The 17,724-nt window shown below is 46.5% G+C and overlaps 3 protein-coding genes across 5 annotated transcripts in view; 2 read left to right on the forward strand and 1 right to left on the reverse strand.

Moving 5' to 3' along the window:
- The first annotated feature begins 279 nt into the window (after nucleotides 1–279).
- LOC120952814 (dynein light chain Tctex-type) lies at nucleotides 280–5,266 on the forward strand. The gene is made up of 3 exons (XM_040372333.2): nucleotides 280–455; nucleotides 1,529–1,694; nucleotides 4,079–5,266. The coding sequence occupies exons 1-3, from the start codon at nucleotides 435–437 to the stop codon at nucleotides 4,225–4,227; spliced, it is 336 nt and encodes a 111-aa protein (XP_040228267.1). The 5' UTR covers nucleotides 280–434; the 3' UTR covers nucleotides 4,228–5,266.
- Nucleotides 1,728–3,972, reverse strand: LOC125906663 (spore coat protein SP65-like). Its single transcript, XM_049606477.1, has 2 exons — nucleotides 2,965–3,972; nucleotides 1,728–2,897 (listed from the first exon to the last, which is right to left on the reverse strand). The coding sequence occupies exons 1-2, from the start codon at nucleotides 3,266–3,268 to the stop codon at nucleotides 1,876–1,878; spliced, it is 1,326 nt and encodes a 441-aa protein (XP_049462434.1). The 5' UTR covers nucleotides 3,269–3,972; the 3' UTR covers nucleotides 1,728–1,875.
- A 3,785-nt stretch (nucleotides 5,267–9,051) lies between the features above and the next one.
- Nucleotides 9,052–17,724, forward strand: part of LOC120949330 (uncharacterized) — a 74,899-nt gene continuing 66,226 nt past the window's right edge. Inside the window, exons 1-2 of one of the 3 annotated variants that reach the window (XM_040366563.2) lie at nucleotides 9,052–9,184; nucleotides 10,315–10,751. In XM_040366563.2, coding sequence (XP_040222497.2) covers nucleotides 10,718–10,751 — 34 coding nt within the window. In that variant the 5' untranslated portion in view covers nucleotides 9,052–9,184; nucleotides 10,315–10,717. Of the gene's footprint in view, nucleotides 9,185–9,481; nucleotides 9,770–10,314; nucleotides 10,752–17,724 lie in introns of those variants that run through there. The other 2 variants (XM_040366562.2, XM_040366564.2) reach the window with 2 other exon arrangements.

Genomic DNA, 17,724 nt, shown 5'->3' on the forward strand with positions numbered 1-17,724 from the left:
GGCGTGATGTGTCAAAAAAAAATCTGTGTTTATTTTAACAGACTGAGTTCTACGACTGTTCGTTGTTGAGGCAATGAAGGTGCTTGTGAACTATATTTTTCTTTATTGCGTAACTAAAACCGTGTAAAAAAGTTAACATATCGTAACATTATTAAAAATGAAACAAAAACGTATACAATAGCGCGACGATTTGAATTGAGTCGGCTGTAGGTTCGTTGCAGACTGCATGGAGAATTGAAACTGTGCAGTGTAAACTGACGGCTCTGGGGAAAAAAGAAACACAAGCGATGTCAAAAATCGTTGGCAAAAAAGCAAAGTAGCTGTGCGGAACGTTCTAGGACTTGATGGTGAACAGCGTTTAGCGGCAGATCGGCCTATTCAAAACAGCCAGTGATAACGTGCAAATTCCGCAACGATCCCATCACCAATTCAGCATGGAGGACGGCAAAGAAGAGGTAAGCGTGTAGTTACATTTCGTGTGATCCATTCCGGTCCGCTTGGGTGCTGGGCAGGGCAGGGCAGTGCTGTGAGAGGTACGCAGCATTGGCGCAGGTGATGGCCAGCTGACGTTGAAGCATTCCGTCATTGCTGCTTTTTAAGGTGGTCGATACCGATGGCCCTGCGATGGGGGAGGTGGTTAAAAGGGCACCTACTTTTGGCTGAATTGGTGAAACTATGCGACCCCTTTTGCTCTATGTTTGCCTGTATTGTATTGTACGATTCCTGCTGAAGCTAGAATTGGTCAGCCGTGTCTTCTACAATCTACATCAATGCCGCGCAATGAGACGGCGGCTTGGGTTGGGTACAAACGTTCATTGTCCTTGCGCTTGCTAGAGCAAAGATCCGGTTCGAATTGAAGGTAGCGTCTTCATTAAACATACACCACACAAATGGCGTCACATTAAGGTTAAGAAGACAGGCTGCGGGAAGAATGTGTGAAGAATGCGTCACCGACGCCCCATCCGCGGGTGCGATGATGCCATTCTTTGCGATTGATCGCACCTGGTCATGCAATGGCTCGGTAGTGATGGCTTATTTACCCAGCAGCTACATGTGCGGAAGTTGACTCCTCCGGCATGTGGGTGGTAATTTATCTAGCGGTAATCTTTGTGAAACTCAAAATGTGTGTGCGAGAAAACAAGTGGGAAAATGCGAACGTTTTGTTTGTTGTGACCTCGTTCGGAACACGCAGCAGTCGTAGCAGCTTGTTTCAAGCCCGTAGAAGCCCCTAGCTTGCATTGATCAAACTTTGGCGCGAAGTAATTCGTGTTTGACGCTAACTTCCTCGGGTTTGTTTTCCTCGCTGGAAGGAACCAGTAGCCCAACGGGAACAAGTACACATGGCGGGGAAGTGATGGGAAATAAAAACATCTTTCCTTATGTTGAAACTTTTGGCGGTTGTTTGTTTCCGCTACTTCCGCTGCGATTCAGTCGTCCCCAGTTGGCGGACCGGGCTAGGACTGCGAATGGTTACTTCTTATAGGGGGGAAACAAACCAAACTAATGCACAATGTTAATTCTTCACCAGCACCAATTCGTCGTGGACGATGTGAGCAAAATCATCAAGGAAGCTATCGAAACGACGATCGGAGGTAATGCTTACCAGCATGATAAAGTTAACAACTGGACCGGATCGGTGGTGGAAAGCTGCCTCAGCGTGCTAACTAAGCTACAAAAGCCGTACAAATATATCGGTAAGTCGGATTAAGTGTAAGGAACGCTGCGCGTTTCGACATGGATTCTTTAATTTATTGCTGTATATATGCATGCGGTATACGTTGTGTGTCGGTATAGTAGTGGCTTTCTTACGCGAGAATCTCTATCACGGTCTGTGTGGGGATGGCGGGGGTACTGCGGGTGGATGAGTGGTACTGCTTATCCGCTGAAGCCAGCACGGAGACCGACACCAGCTTGGATTCCACCACCGAGCATTCCTTGCGAGCCAATACCTGCTCCAAATCCGGCTCCGAATCCGACGCGCGAGCCTACGCCTCCATTAAATCCAGTTGGAAAACTCGATCCGGCACGCAGACCGCCGTTCAGTGCGCCACCGGCAGCTGCTTGCAGTCCTGCTCCAATACCTCCGATCGCGTTACGCACTCCTCCTAGAATGCCAGTAGCGGCATTGGCCGCACCACCGATAATACCCGCGCCGAGATTCACCGCAGATCCGGCAATATTGCCAGCAGTACCTAAGGCTGTTCCCAGCAAACCACCTGCCGTGTTGGTGAGGGCTCCGATAGCCGGACGAAGAAGGCCGGGTCCTCGGAATCCTCCGCCGATGCCAATGCCAAAGCCGGCACCGCCGGCACCGCCACGGAAGCCGATTCCTGCGCCGAAACCGATTCCGGGTCTAATTCCGTGGCCTCCGCAACCGCCAACTCGGACGGTGGTGGTGGCAGCAGCTGCCGTGGTGGTAGTTGCCGCGGCAGTGGTAGTGGTGGTAGCGGCAGCCGTCGTAGTAGAGGACAGATTGTTTAGAATTTGGGTGAGAATTGAGAGCAGGTTGGGGTCGCTCGCACTCAACACAACCGTTTGTCCATTCATGTTAATCGTAATCGAGATGGAGGGAGTGGCCGTTGTGGTGGTAGCGGCAGTAGTAGTGGTGGTAGCAGCAGTAGTGGCAGCAGCAGTGGTAGCTGCGGTAGTGGCAGCAGTAGTGGTAGCTGCAGTAGTAGCGGCCGCTGTTGTCGTGGTCGTGGCAGCAGTTGTGGCAGCGGTAGTGGTCGTGGCGGCAGTGGTAGTGGTCGTAGCAGCAGCAGTAGTGGTCGTAGCAGCAGCAGTAGTGGTCGTAGCGGCAGCAGTAGTGGTCGTTGCTGCGACGGTAGTAGTAGCCGACAAGGCTGCAACAATAGCTGCGATCGTGGCTTGATCGGACGAGGCAACGGTTACGAGACCTGACAGCATACGGATATTGTGCGTTAAGTTGTTGGTGCTATGGTTGCAACTATTTTCTATACGTACTTCCATTGATATTAAACACTACAGTATTTCCTGTGGCGGTGGTAGTCGTGGCTCCGGCAGCGGTAGTCGTAGCAGCTGCCGCGGTAGTGGTGGTCGTTGGAGCAGCGGTAGTGGTGGTCGTTGGAGCAGCGGTAGTGGTGGTTGCTCCTGCAGCCACAGTCGTGGCCACGGTGACTCCAATCAGTGACGACGATCCGAGGACTGTGACGCCGATGCCACCGACGCCGACCCCGATTTGCTGAAGCGTTGGGCCGGTGAACAAGCACACGGCGAGTAGGACGGCAGTAAGGAAGTGCTGCTTCATTTCGTCGAATGTCCGTTGAAATGAGTTGCTAAAGATAACCGATGATTCTGGTCTGATCGAAGATCCTTTGGTTTTATATACTCCTCAAGCAGGGCGCTGTTCAAAGCACTTAGGTCAATCAATTGAACTGTTCGTAAAAGCTGTAGCTTATACTTAAAATCCTAAAACGACGCTATTGTTCTAGCGGAGAAAGTGCGTCAATTGGCAGAAAAGCTGGTTTTATGTTTGCAGTTTTTAGAATAGTGTGAACGATTGTTCTACCGTTTTGTTTGGGTCTGATCTGACCTTAGAAATTCTGCGAGGGAACAGCTATCTCATTCGAACTGACTCGTGTACAAACAGTTTGTGTTTATGTGCTTAGATGGTATGGATTTTCCATATTGGCAAATTCTTAATAGCGAATTCGTCTGAGGCGCTGTTACAATCCAGCCGTGGGTGTGACTTTATAGTGCATCATATTGTGGGGCGCATTGGAATAGATCGAATTTTTTGTTTTGTGCCAAAAGAGAGGCTTTGTCTACAGATGGGTGGCAGTAATGTGCTGGAGCGCGAAAGGGGCAATATATTAACGATTTTATTGCGACGCAACACCACACACCACTTCGGAGCCTTGCGTGCTGCACGCACTCTGTGGCTACTATGTTGTGTGATGGAATTAAATCATCGTAACGTTAGTGTTGTGTCGCTTTCGCATGTATCCATCGTTGCCGGAAAGTGTGTATCCGATTAAATGTTGTTGGAGTTGATTTCAAAAGCAAAATTTCACACTTTTCTTTACCTTCTCTTTATTTTCATATGTTCTGCGTCTAGTAACGTGCATGATAATGCAGAAAAATGGAGCTGGATTGCATACGGCCAGCTCGTGCTACTGGAACAACGAAACCGATGGTTCTTGCACAGTGCGCTGGGAGAACAAGACCATGTACTGCATCGTGTCGGTGTTTGGACTTTCCATCTAAAGAAATCTTTCGACTAAGGGTCATGCACAGGCACGCATTGGCGAGTGAACGAGCAATGATGTCTACTAATTTCCATAAAAAATACCGTCAATTTGGTTGATCTATAGCTGTATGAATGTTTTAAACGTCGTATTTCTTTCCCGCATTCGGTTGCTGCGTATGGGTTTTCTTACAGAATTAGACGCGCGATGCTGTATGAATTTGCGTATCTTGTGCTTCTTTCGGCCGGTAGAATAACTTTTGATTATTAGAAATCGCCTTAGCCTGTGAGCTGATTTAATTTATTTTTATTCGATAATACTATTACAATTAATAGGAACTATCTGTCCGCTGACAGCATTTAGAATCGTATGGCAGTCTTTTGCCCCTTGTATGAAAGTTTTTCTCACCCTCAGCAGCAGTTATAGTGTAAACATCAGCTATTTTGGAAGAGAAAATTGTAGAAATACCAGGCTCGGCAGCCCACAATGTTGCACTTTTCCCTTTTAATAATCCTTCTGGTAGCCAGTTTTCGATAAAATAGTGTGATATGTCCGATGCAAAAATGAAATTGCAATGTAAGCCATAGCAATTAGGATAGCACAGGGCCCTACCCTCTATATCGTACGAGGCTGTGCAGCTGTCGGAAGGAAGCTCCGTGGAACGCTCCGACACATGGAAGAAGAAAACAGTAGCAACTTATTGTGGTAGTACGGCAATTAACGACAATTGCTGTAGCACAATTTAGCAAGAACGACACACAACAGACACAATTCATCTCGCTGTAAGTGATTGGGCTGCACGTGATGATAGGAAATGGATGATGATTGGCAATACAAGTTTTGTAAATTTTCGTGCTCACACAGCGAAACCGGAAGTAAGAAATGGGAGGAAACACTAAGAATTAGGATTATGACAGGTGTACGCTTTACAAAGGAAAAACGCATTGTTTTCGTTGAGTTAGCTGATAGAAGACGCGTTGATTAAACAACCATGTGTGAAGGATACACAATAGACGTAGAATATAAGAATTGATACACGGAGAGTTGCTGCAATACTACTTACAATCTATTGTAATTCACGAAAGAACGTAGTATATAGATGGCACATGCTTGGGAGCTACCGAAATTAATCAAGCACATTGCACAAGGCAGTGTGTTTTCATTGCCCTAAAACCTTTGGCGGAAGCCGAGAGAATCAGCGTACTCCACTACACATCGAGAGCATCTGTGTCTACGCGGTAGGCAAGCATTGAAACGGATGAATCCACAGACTAAACACGTGCGTTGCGCCGGAGTGGGACGGACCTGTCTGGTAAGTAAAAGCGTCACACTTTGAATGAAACAAACTTTTCATTGAAACATTACATTGTATGAGATGGTGTGTGTAATAGTGTTGTATCCAGTTCTAGTTTTAGTTTTGTTTTGGTTCAATGGCATCGAATAGTAGCAATAAATAAGCCTTCTCTGTATCAATTCACATGTTTATACAGATGGTCTTACAATACTATGATTTGTGGGATGTGCCCCGGACTTGGAGTGTTGTGTATGCCAATGTGCGATTAACCGGCGTGCGATGTTGTTGTCGGTGTTGTTTTGTCTTTTGTCTTTTGTTGGTGTTCCTTTGCCCAACAACTTGCTCAAAGCAAATTCTTGTTTTATCTGTCTTGATATCAATCTTTATTTAATTTCATTTCATCATTTTGGTTCATATCAGAATGTTGTGTGTTTATCGCATGTGTTTATTTTCAACCTAGCATTGCATATAGAGCACAGTTGCAGTGCCTAATATCACGAACAGGTTGAAGGAATTGTGCTGCGTCGATACTGCCCTCTCCACAACGGATAGATAGACCCGTGAACCTTCCAGGGATGTTTCACCTCGGGCTATTTTGTTGAGCAAACATTGATAGTGAATGTGTATCCTTTCTTTGGTCGGGTTCATATAATTAGCCATGAATTTTCATGATTTGCTCGCTCGCACGTTCGCTGACTGACGTTCTGAGACCGGGTAAAGGGTTCTATTTGATGGAAAATAAGGCGAATCAATAGTGGCCAAGGGTAGTAGTGGAGATGAATTTGTGAAACATAAGGGAGAGTACCAAGCCGTACTCTGGCTGAAAAATGCTAGTAGTTTGAACTTAGCGCGGGCGAAGTAGCAGCATCCGATGTATCGAATCCCCATTCACAGTTCAAAAACTGTGTCGGCAAACATGTGCAATAAATAATGCATCATCGGTAACGATATTATCTCAGCCAGGGCCATAGCAAAATGCTGGCGGGCTAGAGCGAAGCATACAGACAGAGCCCGTTCCGGGCTGATCGGCTGGGGGGATTCACGGTGCTGCTAAATAGCAAATAGGCAACGGAAACGGTGTAGAAAAGGAGAACGTACGATGATGACGTTTAATGCGGGTTAACATGCCACATGTTATGAAAATGGCCGGAAGCAATAAAAAGGGTTCGGCCGGTTCCTCGCTCGGTGGACGATTCGTTTGCGAGAAAGTGGAGCGTGTACCGGTCCCACGTGCTTGGTCTTCCTACACCTGCCGAAAGAGGAGAAGGCCTCAAGTTCATGAAGCATCTCACGTGCGCGCATTTTCGTCTGCGTGGTATGCAATTTAGATGATGTAGTACGTCGAGTTTCGAAGTACTTGCGAAGGATGCTAGAGAAACGCGATTGGTACGCGGGGCACAGCAGTAGATGAGAGAGAGAGAGAGAGAGTACATGCCGGGAAGGATGGGAAGACAGGGAAGTATATGACTATCGTGACTAGCAGTGTAGCTAAGATAAGTTGTTCGTCCTTTTAGGGTTTGGTTGAAGTCAATCACGGGAACATATTTCCCAGCTACTACTACGACCTCAGCCGACCAGGGAGAGGTGGAGTAGAATCAACGAGAGCAGCATCAACCAATAGCCACCGCCGCCGTGTCCCATCTGTACTTATTTTTTTGCATTCGCCTGAGAAAGTATGAAACGATAAAGAATTCCCACTTGAATGATTCAACGATGCATGGAATTTTGGGATGTGATCGGAAACAGTTATTCCGACGAATGGTCGTACAGTCGAACGACGGCAACACTACGCCAAATAGGATGAATGAGCGTAATTGCATGAGGATAGCAATAGTTATGTGTGGGCTAGTGTAAAAAAGAAGGTTGAGAATAGGAATACGACAAAAAACGGAAATGAAAGTAAGCCAGGTACTTACTTAGCCATTAGAAGGCAATGTCACTTTGTAGCGTGTCCTTTAGGTGGTTTGCAGGTAAGCAGCCAGACTTTTTAATGTAATTGCGACGAGAACAATGCAAGAGCTGTATGGGTAGCTTGAATCTATTGAAGGAATCATTTAGAATACTAAATCAATATTGTACTTTTATCATTGATGATATCATTCCTTCAGTGGTTGTGTAAATAAACCCCCTTTTACCTTTCAGGCGAGAAAGTAGCTCAAACAAAGTTTTGGAAACACTTTTGAAAGTAAGGCACGTGGGGAACCATATGAACGAACTTGCAACTTTGAACTTAAAATAACAACCCCCAAAAGGACCGATCGTTGGATATCGATGTATGATTGAAGCTCATACTCATATTCGCTTTCCCGAGAGAGGCCAGTTGTGGCAAAGGCAGTCGTACATCGCATTCTTCACAAGTTTTGTTCTCTTCCAAAGGAAAAAACAAGAGATGCGGAATGCGAAATGCCACAACCAGCGCCAAGGACGAGAGTGGAAGTAGTGAAGTGGATGATTTTCTCCTATGCGCGCGGGTGGTTATGCGAAACATGCACATGCGGTGAAAGGAAAACATACGCCAAACAGCTGTTTTGATTGAGCAAAAAAGCATGTTTGAGAGAGAGAGAGAGAGAGAGAGGGAAGAAAGCACGTGGGAGAGTAATGAATTCGAGACGCGAGGAGAAAGCGAGAGAGCATTTCAATGAGACGAATGAACTGTTGGAAGCTCATGAAATTGTATTCGATTGAAGGCCTATACTCTTTCCCGCATGTTTTGGGTGTTGATTATTTCGTTTTTATTAATTAAGAAGTTTGTTCAGCATCGTTTTAACTCGCCAGTGGTGAATGAGTTAAAAAATATTTGTTAAATTTTTTATTTATTTATTTTTTCTCTTATTTTACAAATTTTGGTTGAACGAAAACATAAACGGATATGGCCCAGTACCAACATACATCCTTTATCCTATATCCTTACATTCCATACCATTCCCTTTATATTTATGCTTTATGAAATGAAGGAATGTTCTGGAATGGTATTAAGAACGGTAGTTAGTGTGTGATATTCTGTTTTAACGTATTTGAATTCGTCAGTTTCCTATTACAATGATTGATGAGAAAAATATCAAATTTCTAATAAGCAAAATGCTTTCCGGTCTGGAAGAGATATCCCAAAATCGGATGAATTCTGTATGTTTTACGCTGCAAACATGTTGTAGCAAATGCGACGATACGAAACTACGCTTAATGATGGTAATGTTCAAGCGGGAGAGAAATTTTAAGGGCGAATGAACACGTTCACGAACTCTCTCACTTTCCGCTCTTCACGTGCAGTCGAACATGTTTCGGTAAGTATATTTGAATTTAAAGCATTTTTTAACCCAATTGTACAATGTTTAAATGAACCTTGAAACAGCTTGGACAAATTTTAAGAGGAAACATAAACTGTTTAAGATAAATCATAGTGCCTAACGCTTGCCTATTACACGCTATTGTATCGGATATTTCAAACGTTGAACACGGGAAATGAACCACATCATGAACACTGCGAGAAGCGATGATCGAAGAAAAAGAGAAACAGAGAGCTTGAAGCGAGAGAATACGGGCGACATTGGCCAGTCGCGAAATATTCGATGCGTTTTCCGTTACGAGACTTCTACCGGAGCGGTCGTGCTAAGCAGACGAGCGCTGCCCTTCCGCAGATTCGCACGAAAAGTCGATAGCTTACGTAGTAATTGTGAACCGTCTAGTGAGTGAGCTGGATTAAACTGTATTGTCCCTTTGTCAAGTTGTTTGCACGTGTATGAAAAAGCATTTGAAAGACTTTGGAAAAAGCAAAAAAAAAAAAAATCCAACATCGCGAAACGTGCTGCTTTTATTTAGCCGTTAATTGGCTATCGTAAAGCCGGTCGATCGAGTTGAGAGTAAATTGAATGAATAATTAAAGCGCTTCACGATCGCGAACCGCCGGACAGCTTCGACATTCTACGGTGAGGTAATTACAACCCCCCACCCCTCGTGCGTAGTTACATCTCCCCCCCTTCCCATCTTATCTACCCGTGTCCGGGTCGCTATTTAGATCACAGACCGTGAGTGTGTGATCGCGTTTACAAAGGGTTTCTCCTCCACTGCCGTGCGTGCGGGGGAAACATTCCAACCCACATTCGAATTCTATCGAAGGAGGCGGGTGAACACAAAAAAAACCAACATCCCAACGCAGAATTGAAAGGCAGTGAACCGTTTGATGTGTCAAAACCTGACCTAAAGTTCCCGCCTTACACATTTGCTCTAGCAGCAGCAGGCGAAGAAAACGTGGAGTAACGAAAACGGAAAAGTGAGTGTTACATTTCAAGAATCTGCGCGCAATACGCCCCCTTACGTACACCCCGCACACACGCTACCGGGGACCTTTCCCAAACGCCGTGTGACGGTCAAAACAAACAAGCCAGTCAGTAGCAGGACGGGCGGCAGGTTCTCCCAAGGAAAGCGGGCGGAGGGCAAACATCATCCCGCTTCTCATCACACGCACAGAGCGTCCCTGTTACGTTATGTTTACCGTCGAAGCGTAAGTTTTTGGCCGCGTGATAGCGGTGGTAAAGTGGTGCGGGAATATTTGATTGCTTATCCAATTGGTACGGTGTTCGGGTTTTTGGCGGAAGTTTGCCCCGAAGCTGTGTATGTGTGTGTGAAGAAGGAACGGCCGCAAAATATCCAGGTGGTGTACCGTGGTGAAAGGGCGACAGAAAACATTTTGCAATTCGATTGCTCTTGGATCAGCAATCCAAGCAACCGGCGATTGGAGTGTCTTAGAAACGAAGAACCGTTGGACTGCCGGACTTTTCCCAGCGCAGCAGTAGCTTGTTGATTAATTATTCATAGTTTTAACAAAACCTTTTTGCAGCCGAAGTCCCAAGTGTATAAAGTGTGTACCAGCGAAGCTGCTACGACCGAGTGCATGTGCTGTTAAACGTGTTAGAAAAGTGGCATTATTTAAATAAAAAGCTGTGCAGTGAAATCTTGTTTTGTGATCCGCGTTTTGCGCCATTAGTGAAAAAGTGCGGCACACGATTGCATATGCCTCTGCTGTGTGTGGATTGCAAAAGTCCAAAGTGTCCCAAGTGAAACAGAGGGCTCTGAGTAGCGGTATCCTGTTTGGCTCTCGGAAGAAGCCTATACCGATCCTGAATTTCCATTTCCTGGAACTCTTGCCGAAAGCAGACACAGGCAGATAAGCATTTTTTTTCGCATACATCCAAGAACGCCGTCGATTGAACGACTCAACATGAACTACATCAGCGCGATTGGGATACTAACTGGTAAGTCAGCAGCACTGGTTAGTGGGACTGGGGAGGGTAGCGATACTCTTCTGTCGTTGTCGATTGATTAATTATGGATGACAGCACGCAAATTGAGATGGTCGATGCGTTCCCCCCCATTCGGGGTTTCGTTGCTTCTCAGAGATATCAGAGCGGAACTCGTTCTGAATGACGTCGTTATTTTTATTTATCGAACGTTTGACAGTCATTGTCTTGGACGTACGATGCTAAATTATTCGTAACGATAATGACTGATTACTCTAAATAAGTGCTTCGGGAGTGTATAGTCCATCAGTGTCCTTTCAGGACGATTTCCTATCATGAACCTCAGCATTTGAGAGGCAGTAACAGCCTTGATCCAATACATCAATAATGGTAGGCAGAGGTTTGCAAATGAAGGACATTCCCTTTTGCGAAATATAAAAGCCATATTGAAGAGCTATCACACAAAGCGCCATCAAGAAGCCATTCCCGCGTTTCGATTATGTGTACATAGCCTACTGTGATGTGAACTCACCGATTGCCTAAATATCCAAAACACTATCCCATTTGCATTGACTTATGGACTCCGATCAATCTGATGTGTAAACGAGACACTTTGGTACAGTTCCGCTAGCCGATGGATGATTACTATCGCTTGCAAAGACCGACCACCCGATATTTCCGGCGATAAGATCCCAAAACGGTCCCCTACAGGGTGTGAAAAAAGTCTACCCAAAGTCAACCATTTACATCAAATTATCGGCGGAGCATCCAGTTTGGCTGTGCTTTGCTTCCTCCTGGCCGGCCCGTACCAAGGCGTCAGACACGGCTTGTTTACATTTCGCAGGTTTTGGTTTGGTTTTTGGCTTTGAATGGCTATTTGTTTTGTCAGGCGTCATGGGTGGGAAGTGGTCTGAGGGGGGGACCGTTTGGCAGCGCAGCGGTACCCTAAATAGCCCATCTGTCGCTGGTGATGGCGCAGGAGGCACGCAGGTCTTATGTCAACACTGTCCGTGATTCTACACAGCCTGCAAACAGCAAACGTACGACGGTGTTCGGTCTCGGAACCGTCCTTCCCTCGCTCGAAGGTGTAGATACGCTTGCTGGGTGTACATCGCGGTTGTATTAGAAGGTAATTTTGCGATAAGCATTCCTTTTTTCTTTCTGTCGAGCCTTTCGCTTGCTTCGCCTCTCTGTTTTGGGCTGTGGCTCCAGGTACTTACTGCATGTTCTTTTCGTCGCGCCTTTCGATTGAGTCGAGCAAACAGGAAATGGCAAAAACAAGTTCTCCGTCGTGTGCCTGCCTGTCTGTACCACTCCAGAAGAGCTCAAGCGCCTAGTTCTTCTTCGGCTGGCTGTGTGACGGGTTGTTGCGTTGGTCAAGTGCGTTCCCGCCTGCCTTCGTTCGTTTGATATCGTGCGTACTTATCTTGGCGCTTGTATGCTTGCCTCCCTGCCTCCCTGCCTGCCTGCGTACGTTGAACGCCTTAAGGCGCAGAGCGCCGACCTCTCGAGAGAACCATAAAGCATGGTGTGTGCTTGGCGTAAAGTTTTTGTTTTGTATCCTCGGTGTTATTGTTTTTGTTGTTTTTTTCCTGCAGCATTTTACGAGCTCTCCCCTGTATCTTGCCATAAGTCCCCTTTCTCCAAACGCTGCAAAAGATATATTTCTTTCAGATGTGTTTTCGTTGGGATAGAATATTGCTGGGTTTTTTTTTGTTGTTGGTGGTTTTTTTATGTTGTGACTGTTATGCTGTGTTATTCCATCCCTTCAAACTAGGCGACAAAAAGAACAAGCGTCACGCCAAATGAAAGGGAACAAGTTTCCCACCGAAACACGGCCCATGATGTTAGCCTGCTGCTGCTCCCCTCTAACCCTTATAATATTGATGACTGAGCGTTTAATGGTTGATCGTGGGGGGGAAGGCAGTGCCTGGCTGGATTGGATTGATTAACATGCATCGATTATCATCTCAATCATCAAATTAGTACGATTGATGAGGTGCCATTAATATCTCACTTCTCCTCACGAGACACCACAACAGGGCATGCAAGCGGTGGCAGCAACGTCTCATTCAACCGGCAATGTCATAATCAAAGGGCGACCCTGAAGACGCACGAGAAAAAGAATAAGAAGAAAAAAACCCTCAGAACCGTTGCTTTGAATTGGCGGGTTTGGTTGGAGTGGTCTAATCATAAGCGGCACGCACCGCATTTTGTGTGTGTGGCTTTTTCCAGCAAACGAAGAAATCGAACAGAATATATAAAAAAGGCGGTTTCAAATGATGGTTCTTGTTTAGGATATTCTGTTTCTGTCGGTCAACATGTCCACAAAACAAAAACGTCGAAAAGGGGTGTCCGCATGGTTGTGACCGGAAATAAAAATGACCTACGCAGGGATTAGCGAGAAGGATAGGGACAACCAGCATGACTTTCGATGCAGGAATCGCCGCCCCTACCGTGTCTTGATGTAGTCCTGAATCTTCCTTACCTTAGCAGTTAGTTGATGGCATCTTGCTGTGTGGCGGGGAAAAGGTTCCGTAACGAAGAGAGACCTTTCCCAGCAGGACTCTGAAAGCTTGACTTGCCGAGGAAAGGAATGCAAACCTTTCTTAGTCGGATGGCGCTAGCAAAAGAGCCCCGGCGAAAGAAAAGACGGGTTTATCCCCGAACTCGCCCCGGTAGTTCGGTAGTTCGGGCAGAAGAAGAAAAACAAAGTGAACCCAAATTAATGGTTTCTAGAATGACTGCAGCGTACACCGTCCCTTCTTATTCGATACTGCCAGGGCGAATGGACAAGGCAATGAAGGACGGTGTCGTGCTAGCTTGGGAATGTTTCGTATCGAAGGTAGCACAACAGCAGCATCACAGTGCAGCTAAAGCACATGCTTTGTTTAGGGCAGGTTTTTGGCGTGATAATGAGATAATCAATGGAGATGATCTTTAATTAGGGTTTGTTGGTTGGACCTCCTTTTTGTTGCAGTGGTGGCACTAGTGCCAATAGAGCCACCATCCCCTTTTCTCGTCTACAAAAGCAGCAAAGCATGGGTCGATTTAATTTGGACACTGTGCTGTGTTTGTTCGGTTCTTATCGAAGGTACGCTATCGGGTAGTTGTTCTCGATTGCAAGTTTCCTGCAGCAACGGCAAGTTGCTTTAGAGTGTATAAACTTTTCGACATAAAACTAGGAAGCACCTTCCGAGTCTAGGTGGGGCGGTGGTGTTGCGGTAAAGGGTTTTGCTTAAAGTTTTCTCCAAAGATGCTAGGGAAGAGAGTGTTTCGAGGGTTGAGGAGGAGGGATTTATATTTTTGCATGATTAAACAAACTTAAAAGGTAGAGTCAACATGTGTACATTGTGTTGCAAAGTTGCTCGGTTGACACATCAACAACACTTTCGTTCTCGTTGTTAGCAATTATTGCAAGTACTTTTGTTTGTTCCAATCGTCTAAACGATCTAAATTGTCGTTGTTTTTGGCCATTCTTGCCTGCTTGCTGGTGAGCCGATGCCGGACGGTTGACGGTTAACTATTAATGACACCGTTGATCGATAATTCAGTGTGTCCATTTTTGACGTTGAATGATGATCGATCGGTGCTAGTGCGTGCGGTCACTTTGAGTTAAAATCACGGAGAGAGAGAGAGAAGGAGAGAGAGGATAAAAAACCGTCAATCAACCCCCCGTCAAGGGGTGTGGGACTGGTTTCTATTGATCTTGATATGATACCTTCGGGCGGCCCGATAGATAGCAAGCGCGATTATGCTCCGCTGGTTTTGTTGTACGCTTCGTCCATCACGTATGGGTTGACCCCGTCTTGAAGAACGTTGTCGTGTTGTCGTGTGGCGGCAATATAAATGTGCGTACCCGCTGTTACTTGTCACAGATCCGCAACGATAGCGGGTCTGAGTTATGAGTGCGGCTAGACGACGACCACGACGACGACGACGAAACGTCCAGTTCTGGGTGGTTTTGTGGTTTTTTAAGCGCTACGGGGACAATCCCCAGGACTTGCACAGGAGGTTTGATTGTGGGGAGACCCCGGGGAGTATGGAGCATGCTTCCGGTTCATGTTTTCGGTAATCCGCGGTCGTTGCTATTGGACTGTTGTTAAATCTGTCGCGCAATAAACTCGTCAAATAGATCAACAGATAAAATTTGCCGGCCATTTAAGGTCCGACGACTGTTTGATTCTTGACCCTCACCCTCCCTCCCTGCTGGCGAGCGGGGACAGAACATTCGCCAGAACTTTTCACTTTCCTTTGTTTGGATCGGCAGTCGGTTGAGCAGTGTTGTGGACTGGCCCATCAGCCATCGGTCAGCTGGTCAGCGGTCGGTGGTTGGCGCAGTTCCACTATCGAGTGCGGAACAATTCAAACATCCTTTTTCACCCCTCCCTGCTGCTGCACCGCGTAGCATGTGTACACCGGCGGGAGAGGGAGAGGGCAATAAAACTAATTCCCTTCCACAATAAATCTGTTTAAAGCCCTTTCTCATACCGGCTTGATCCCGACTTTTAGGATTACGGTCCAACGTGTAACGAGCATAAGCAGGAAGGGAGAGAGAGAGAGAAAGGAGAGAGGCACTATGGAAGCGAACTGAGGCGGAAGGAGCCATTCCGTTGTTTGTCTCTGGTTTTATGTTTACGGCTGCGAACCGTGGATGTGTCACCCCAAACAGCCCGCGGTCCGACTGGTGGCAAGGGTGTGTGTGTGTGTGTGACAACATCTGCTCAATCGGACGCTACCCGATGGTCGGCATTAAAACCGAAATTGTTCCCGCGGTCAGGAAAAGTTGAATGCGCTTTTGTTTGATGGGAGTTTTTTTTATAATGTTTTCAACCGTTTTCCGTTCATTTTTTCCGCTTTGTTGTTGTTTCATGTTTACTGATCGCATGTGTACTCGCCGCGCGCGTGTGTGTGAAAACAGTCGAACATCAACATTGACCTCAATAGGCACTTATCTCATCGGAACGGGAAAAGCGAAACATAAATAGTTCGAAAATAAAATGGAAAACACGACAAGAAAAAAATGGGAAAATGATAAAGTACTGCCGCCCGATAGAATTGTATGTTGATTGGAGTGATTAAAATTTATCCGCTTTGATACTACGGTCGGTGTCCGTTTCGTCGTTTCGCCAAAAAAAACTGCCTTGCCTTCGTTCGGATGGAATTGAAAAACTCATAATTTTATAAAACAAAATGAGAATTAAATTTACACGTTCTGTGCACCGTGATTGGCCATACATTCACCATAGTCGCTTCACCATGCATACACACACATACGCACACAATTACAACCGCCACGAGCGATTTATTGATTTGAACAATGGGTAAATATCGTTCAAACCGTTTTTGCGACTTTTGCCATTCGTTCACAAATTTATTGCATTCGATGGATTGGCATGTTGTTGAGGGGAAGGTGGGGGGGCTTTCCTTCCCCCCCCCCCACCCGGCAGGGAAATCGTTATTGTATGGTGTTATCTTGAGCACTGCATCTGTGACCGCACCCGTCGTCCCACTGTGGTTGCCTCAAAGTAAACCCCTGTTCCGCCCGCTCTCACCCTTGTATTGTTGTTTGGACAGGCTTGCATTTTTATGTGTAGTGCGCTGGGTCTCGAAATGCACGGCGCAACAGGATTAAGTGAGCTTGGGCAGGTCGAAAATTATTGTCCAGATTTTCGCCATCAGTTTGTGTGTGTGCAAAGTGAGCGCGCGCGCGCTTGCCTGCCAGGAAATAAATGGCCCAACCCATCGCCGGCCGTTCTGGTTCAGTCCAGCCCGGGACCTGCCCCGACATCCGGGGAAGTCGCCGAGTCGCGGGACAAAACAATAATAATAATTCAGTACCGATTCGATTTATGGGCCTATTTAAAATTAAATATTGCACCCGATACGCGAGGCGATGTGTCTCGGGTTTTGATCGTGCGTGTTGCGTACGTCGCCCTGTGTATCGTACGGATCTCGGTGCAGTTTCGGCGTTTTTTGACAAGCTTAGCGTGTGTTTGAATCTGGTCGATTGGGTGGTTAGTAAAAATGAAAAATGCCACGCTTTCCCACGCGCGCACACGCCCTCCGTCCCGTTCGCTGGAGCTGATTTGATCGCTCAATTTAATCCTCCATTGAGCCTTTGTACAGCGAGCGATCTTTCCGGCGGGGGGTTTCTCGGTGCGTTTGTTGTGTGCTGCTTCTGCTGCTTCCGCCATCGCTCGTGCACGATAAGCTCTTTTACCATACATAAAATATGTCAAAACCACCGAAGGACTCATGCATCAAAGATGGGATGCTGAGTGCCGTGTGCTGGGATGATGGGACCGTCGGGCGCCGCGGTTCAATTATGCCACCTGTGGTGGTGAGTCATGCTGACTGAGGCAAATTGAAAATTTCACCCACTCGTGGTTCTCTGGTGCGCCCGGCGTGCTAGTGCCGGTCGGTTGCCGAGCGATTGCTTGCGCGGGGCGGCTTTGCGGTTGTTCCGTTTGCGAATTGTGCTGTGTGTTTTTCTGTGTCGCGCGTGTGACGGTTACATTAACATGATTTTAATGAAAGAGTCATTTTCTGTCAGTTGCGTTTCTGTCCTTTTTTGCCGGAAACATTTCACTCACGAATCGAAACGCCCAAAGGAAGGTAAGGTTCAGGCTCAGTAAAAGAACAGCCATGTCATCTCTCCCATGCTTCGTGGTTGGAAAAGGGAAATACACATGATTAAAAAATACGGTTGATTAGGTAGCGCGAGAGAAAGAGGCAAGCTAATGTCTGGAGGCAAAAATCAATCTCGTTCTACCTACTTGTCCGGAAGCTTTTGGTTTTTTCCGGAAGCAGGACGACACCGGAACATTTGCGGAGAGCTCTGGGAGAGGGTAAATCAAATTAAAATCAATCACGACAAATCGAAACCGCAAAAGTAAACGAAACAAACAGCCCTCCGGGCGGACGGGCTCCGGATCCATTTCGGTGCCGGATGATACTGGCCGGGACGATGATGAGATCTGCGCCG

The sequence above is a fragment of the Anopheles coluzzii genome, chromosome 2, assembly GCF_943734685.1.
Source record: "Anopheles coluzzii chromosome 2, AcolN3, whole genome shotgun sequence".
NCBI lineage: Eukaryota > Metazoa > Arthropoda > Insecta > Diptera > Culicidae > Anopheles > Anopheles coluzzii.

Bases quoted from the DNA above. Each gene is read 5' to 3' on its own strand.
- LOC120952814 (XM_040372333.2), top strand. From the start codon at position 435: ATGGAGGACGGCAAAGAAGAG. The intron at 456-1,528 runs GTAAGCGTGTAG...ATTCTTCACCAG, and splicing joins TGGAGGACGGCAAAGAAGAG to CACCAATTCGTCGTGGACGA. The intron at 1,695-4,078 runs GTAAGTCGGATT...TTCTGCGTCTAG, and splicing joins AAAGCCGTACAAATATATCG to TAACGTGCATGATAATGCAG.
- LOC125906663 (XM_049606477.1), bottom strand. From the start codon at position 3,268: ATGAAGCAGCACTTCCTTACTGCCGTCCTACTCGCCGTGTGCTTGTTC. The intron at 2,898-2,964 runs GTACGTATAGAA...GTATGCTGTCAG, and splicing joins AGTGTTTAATATCAATGGAA to GTCTCGTAACCGTTGCCTCG.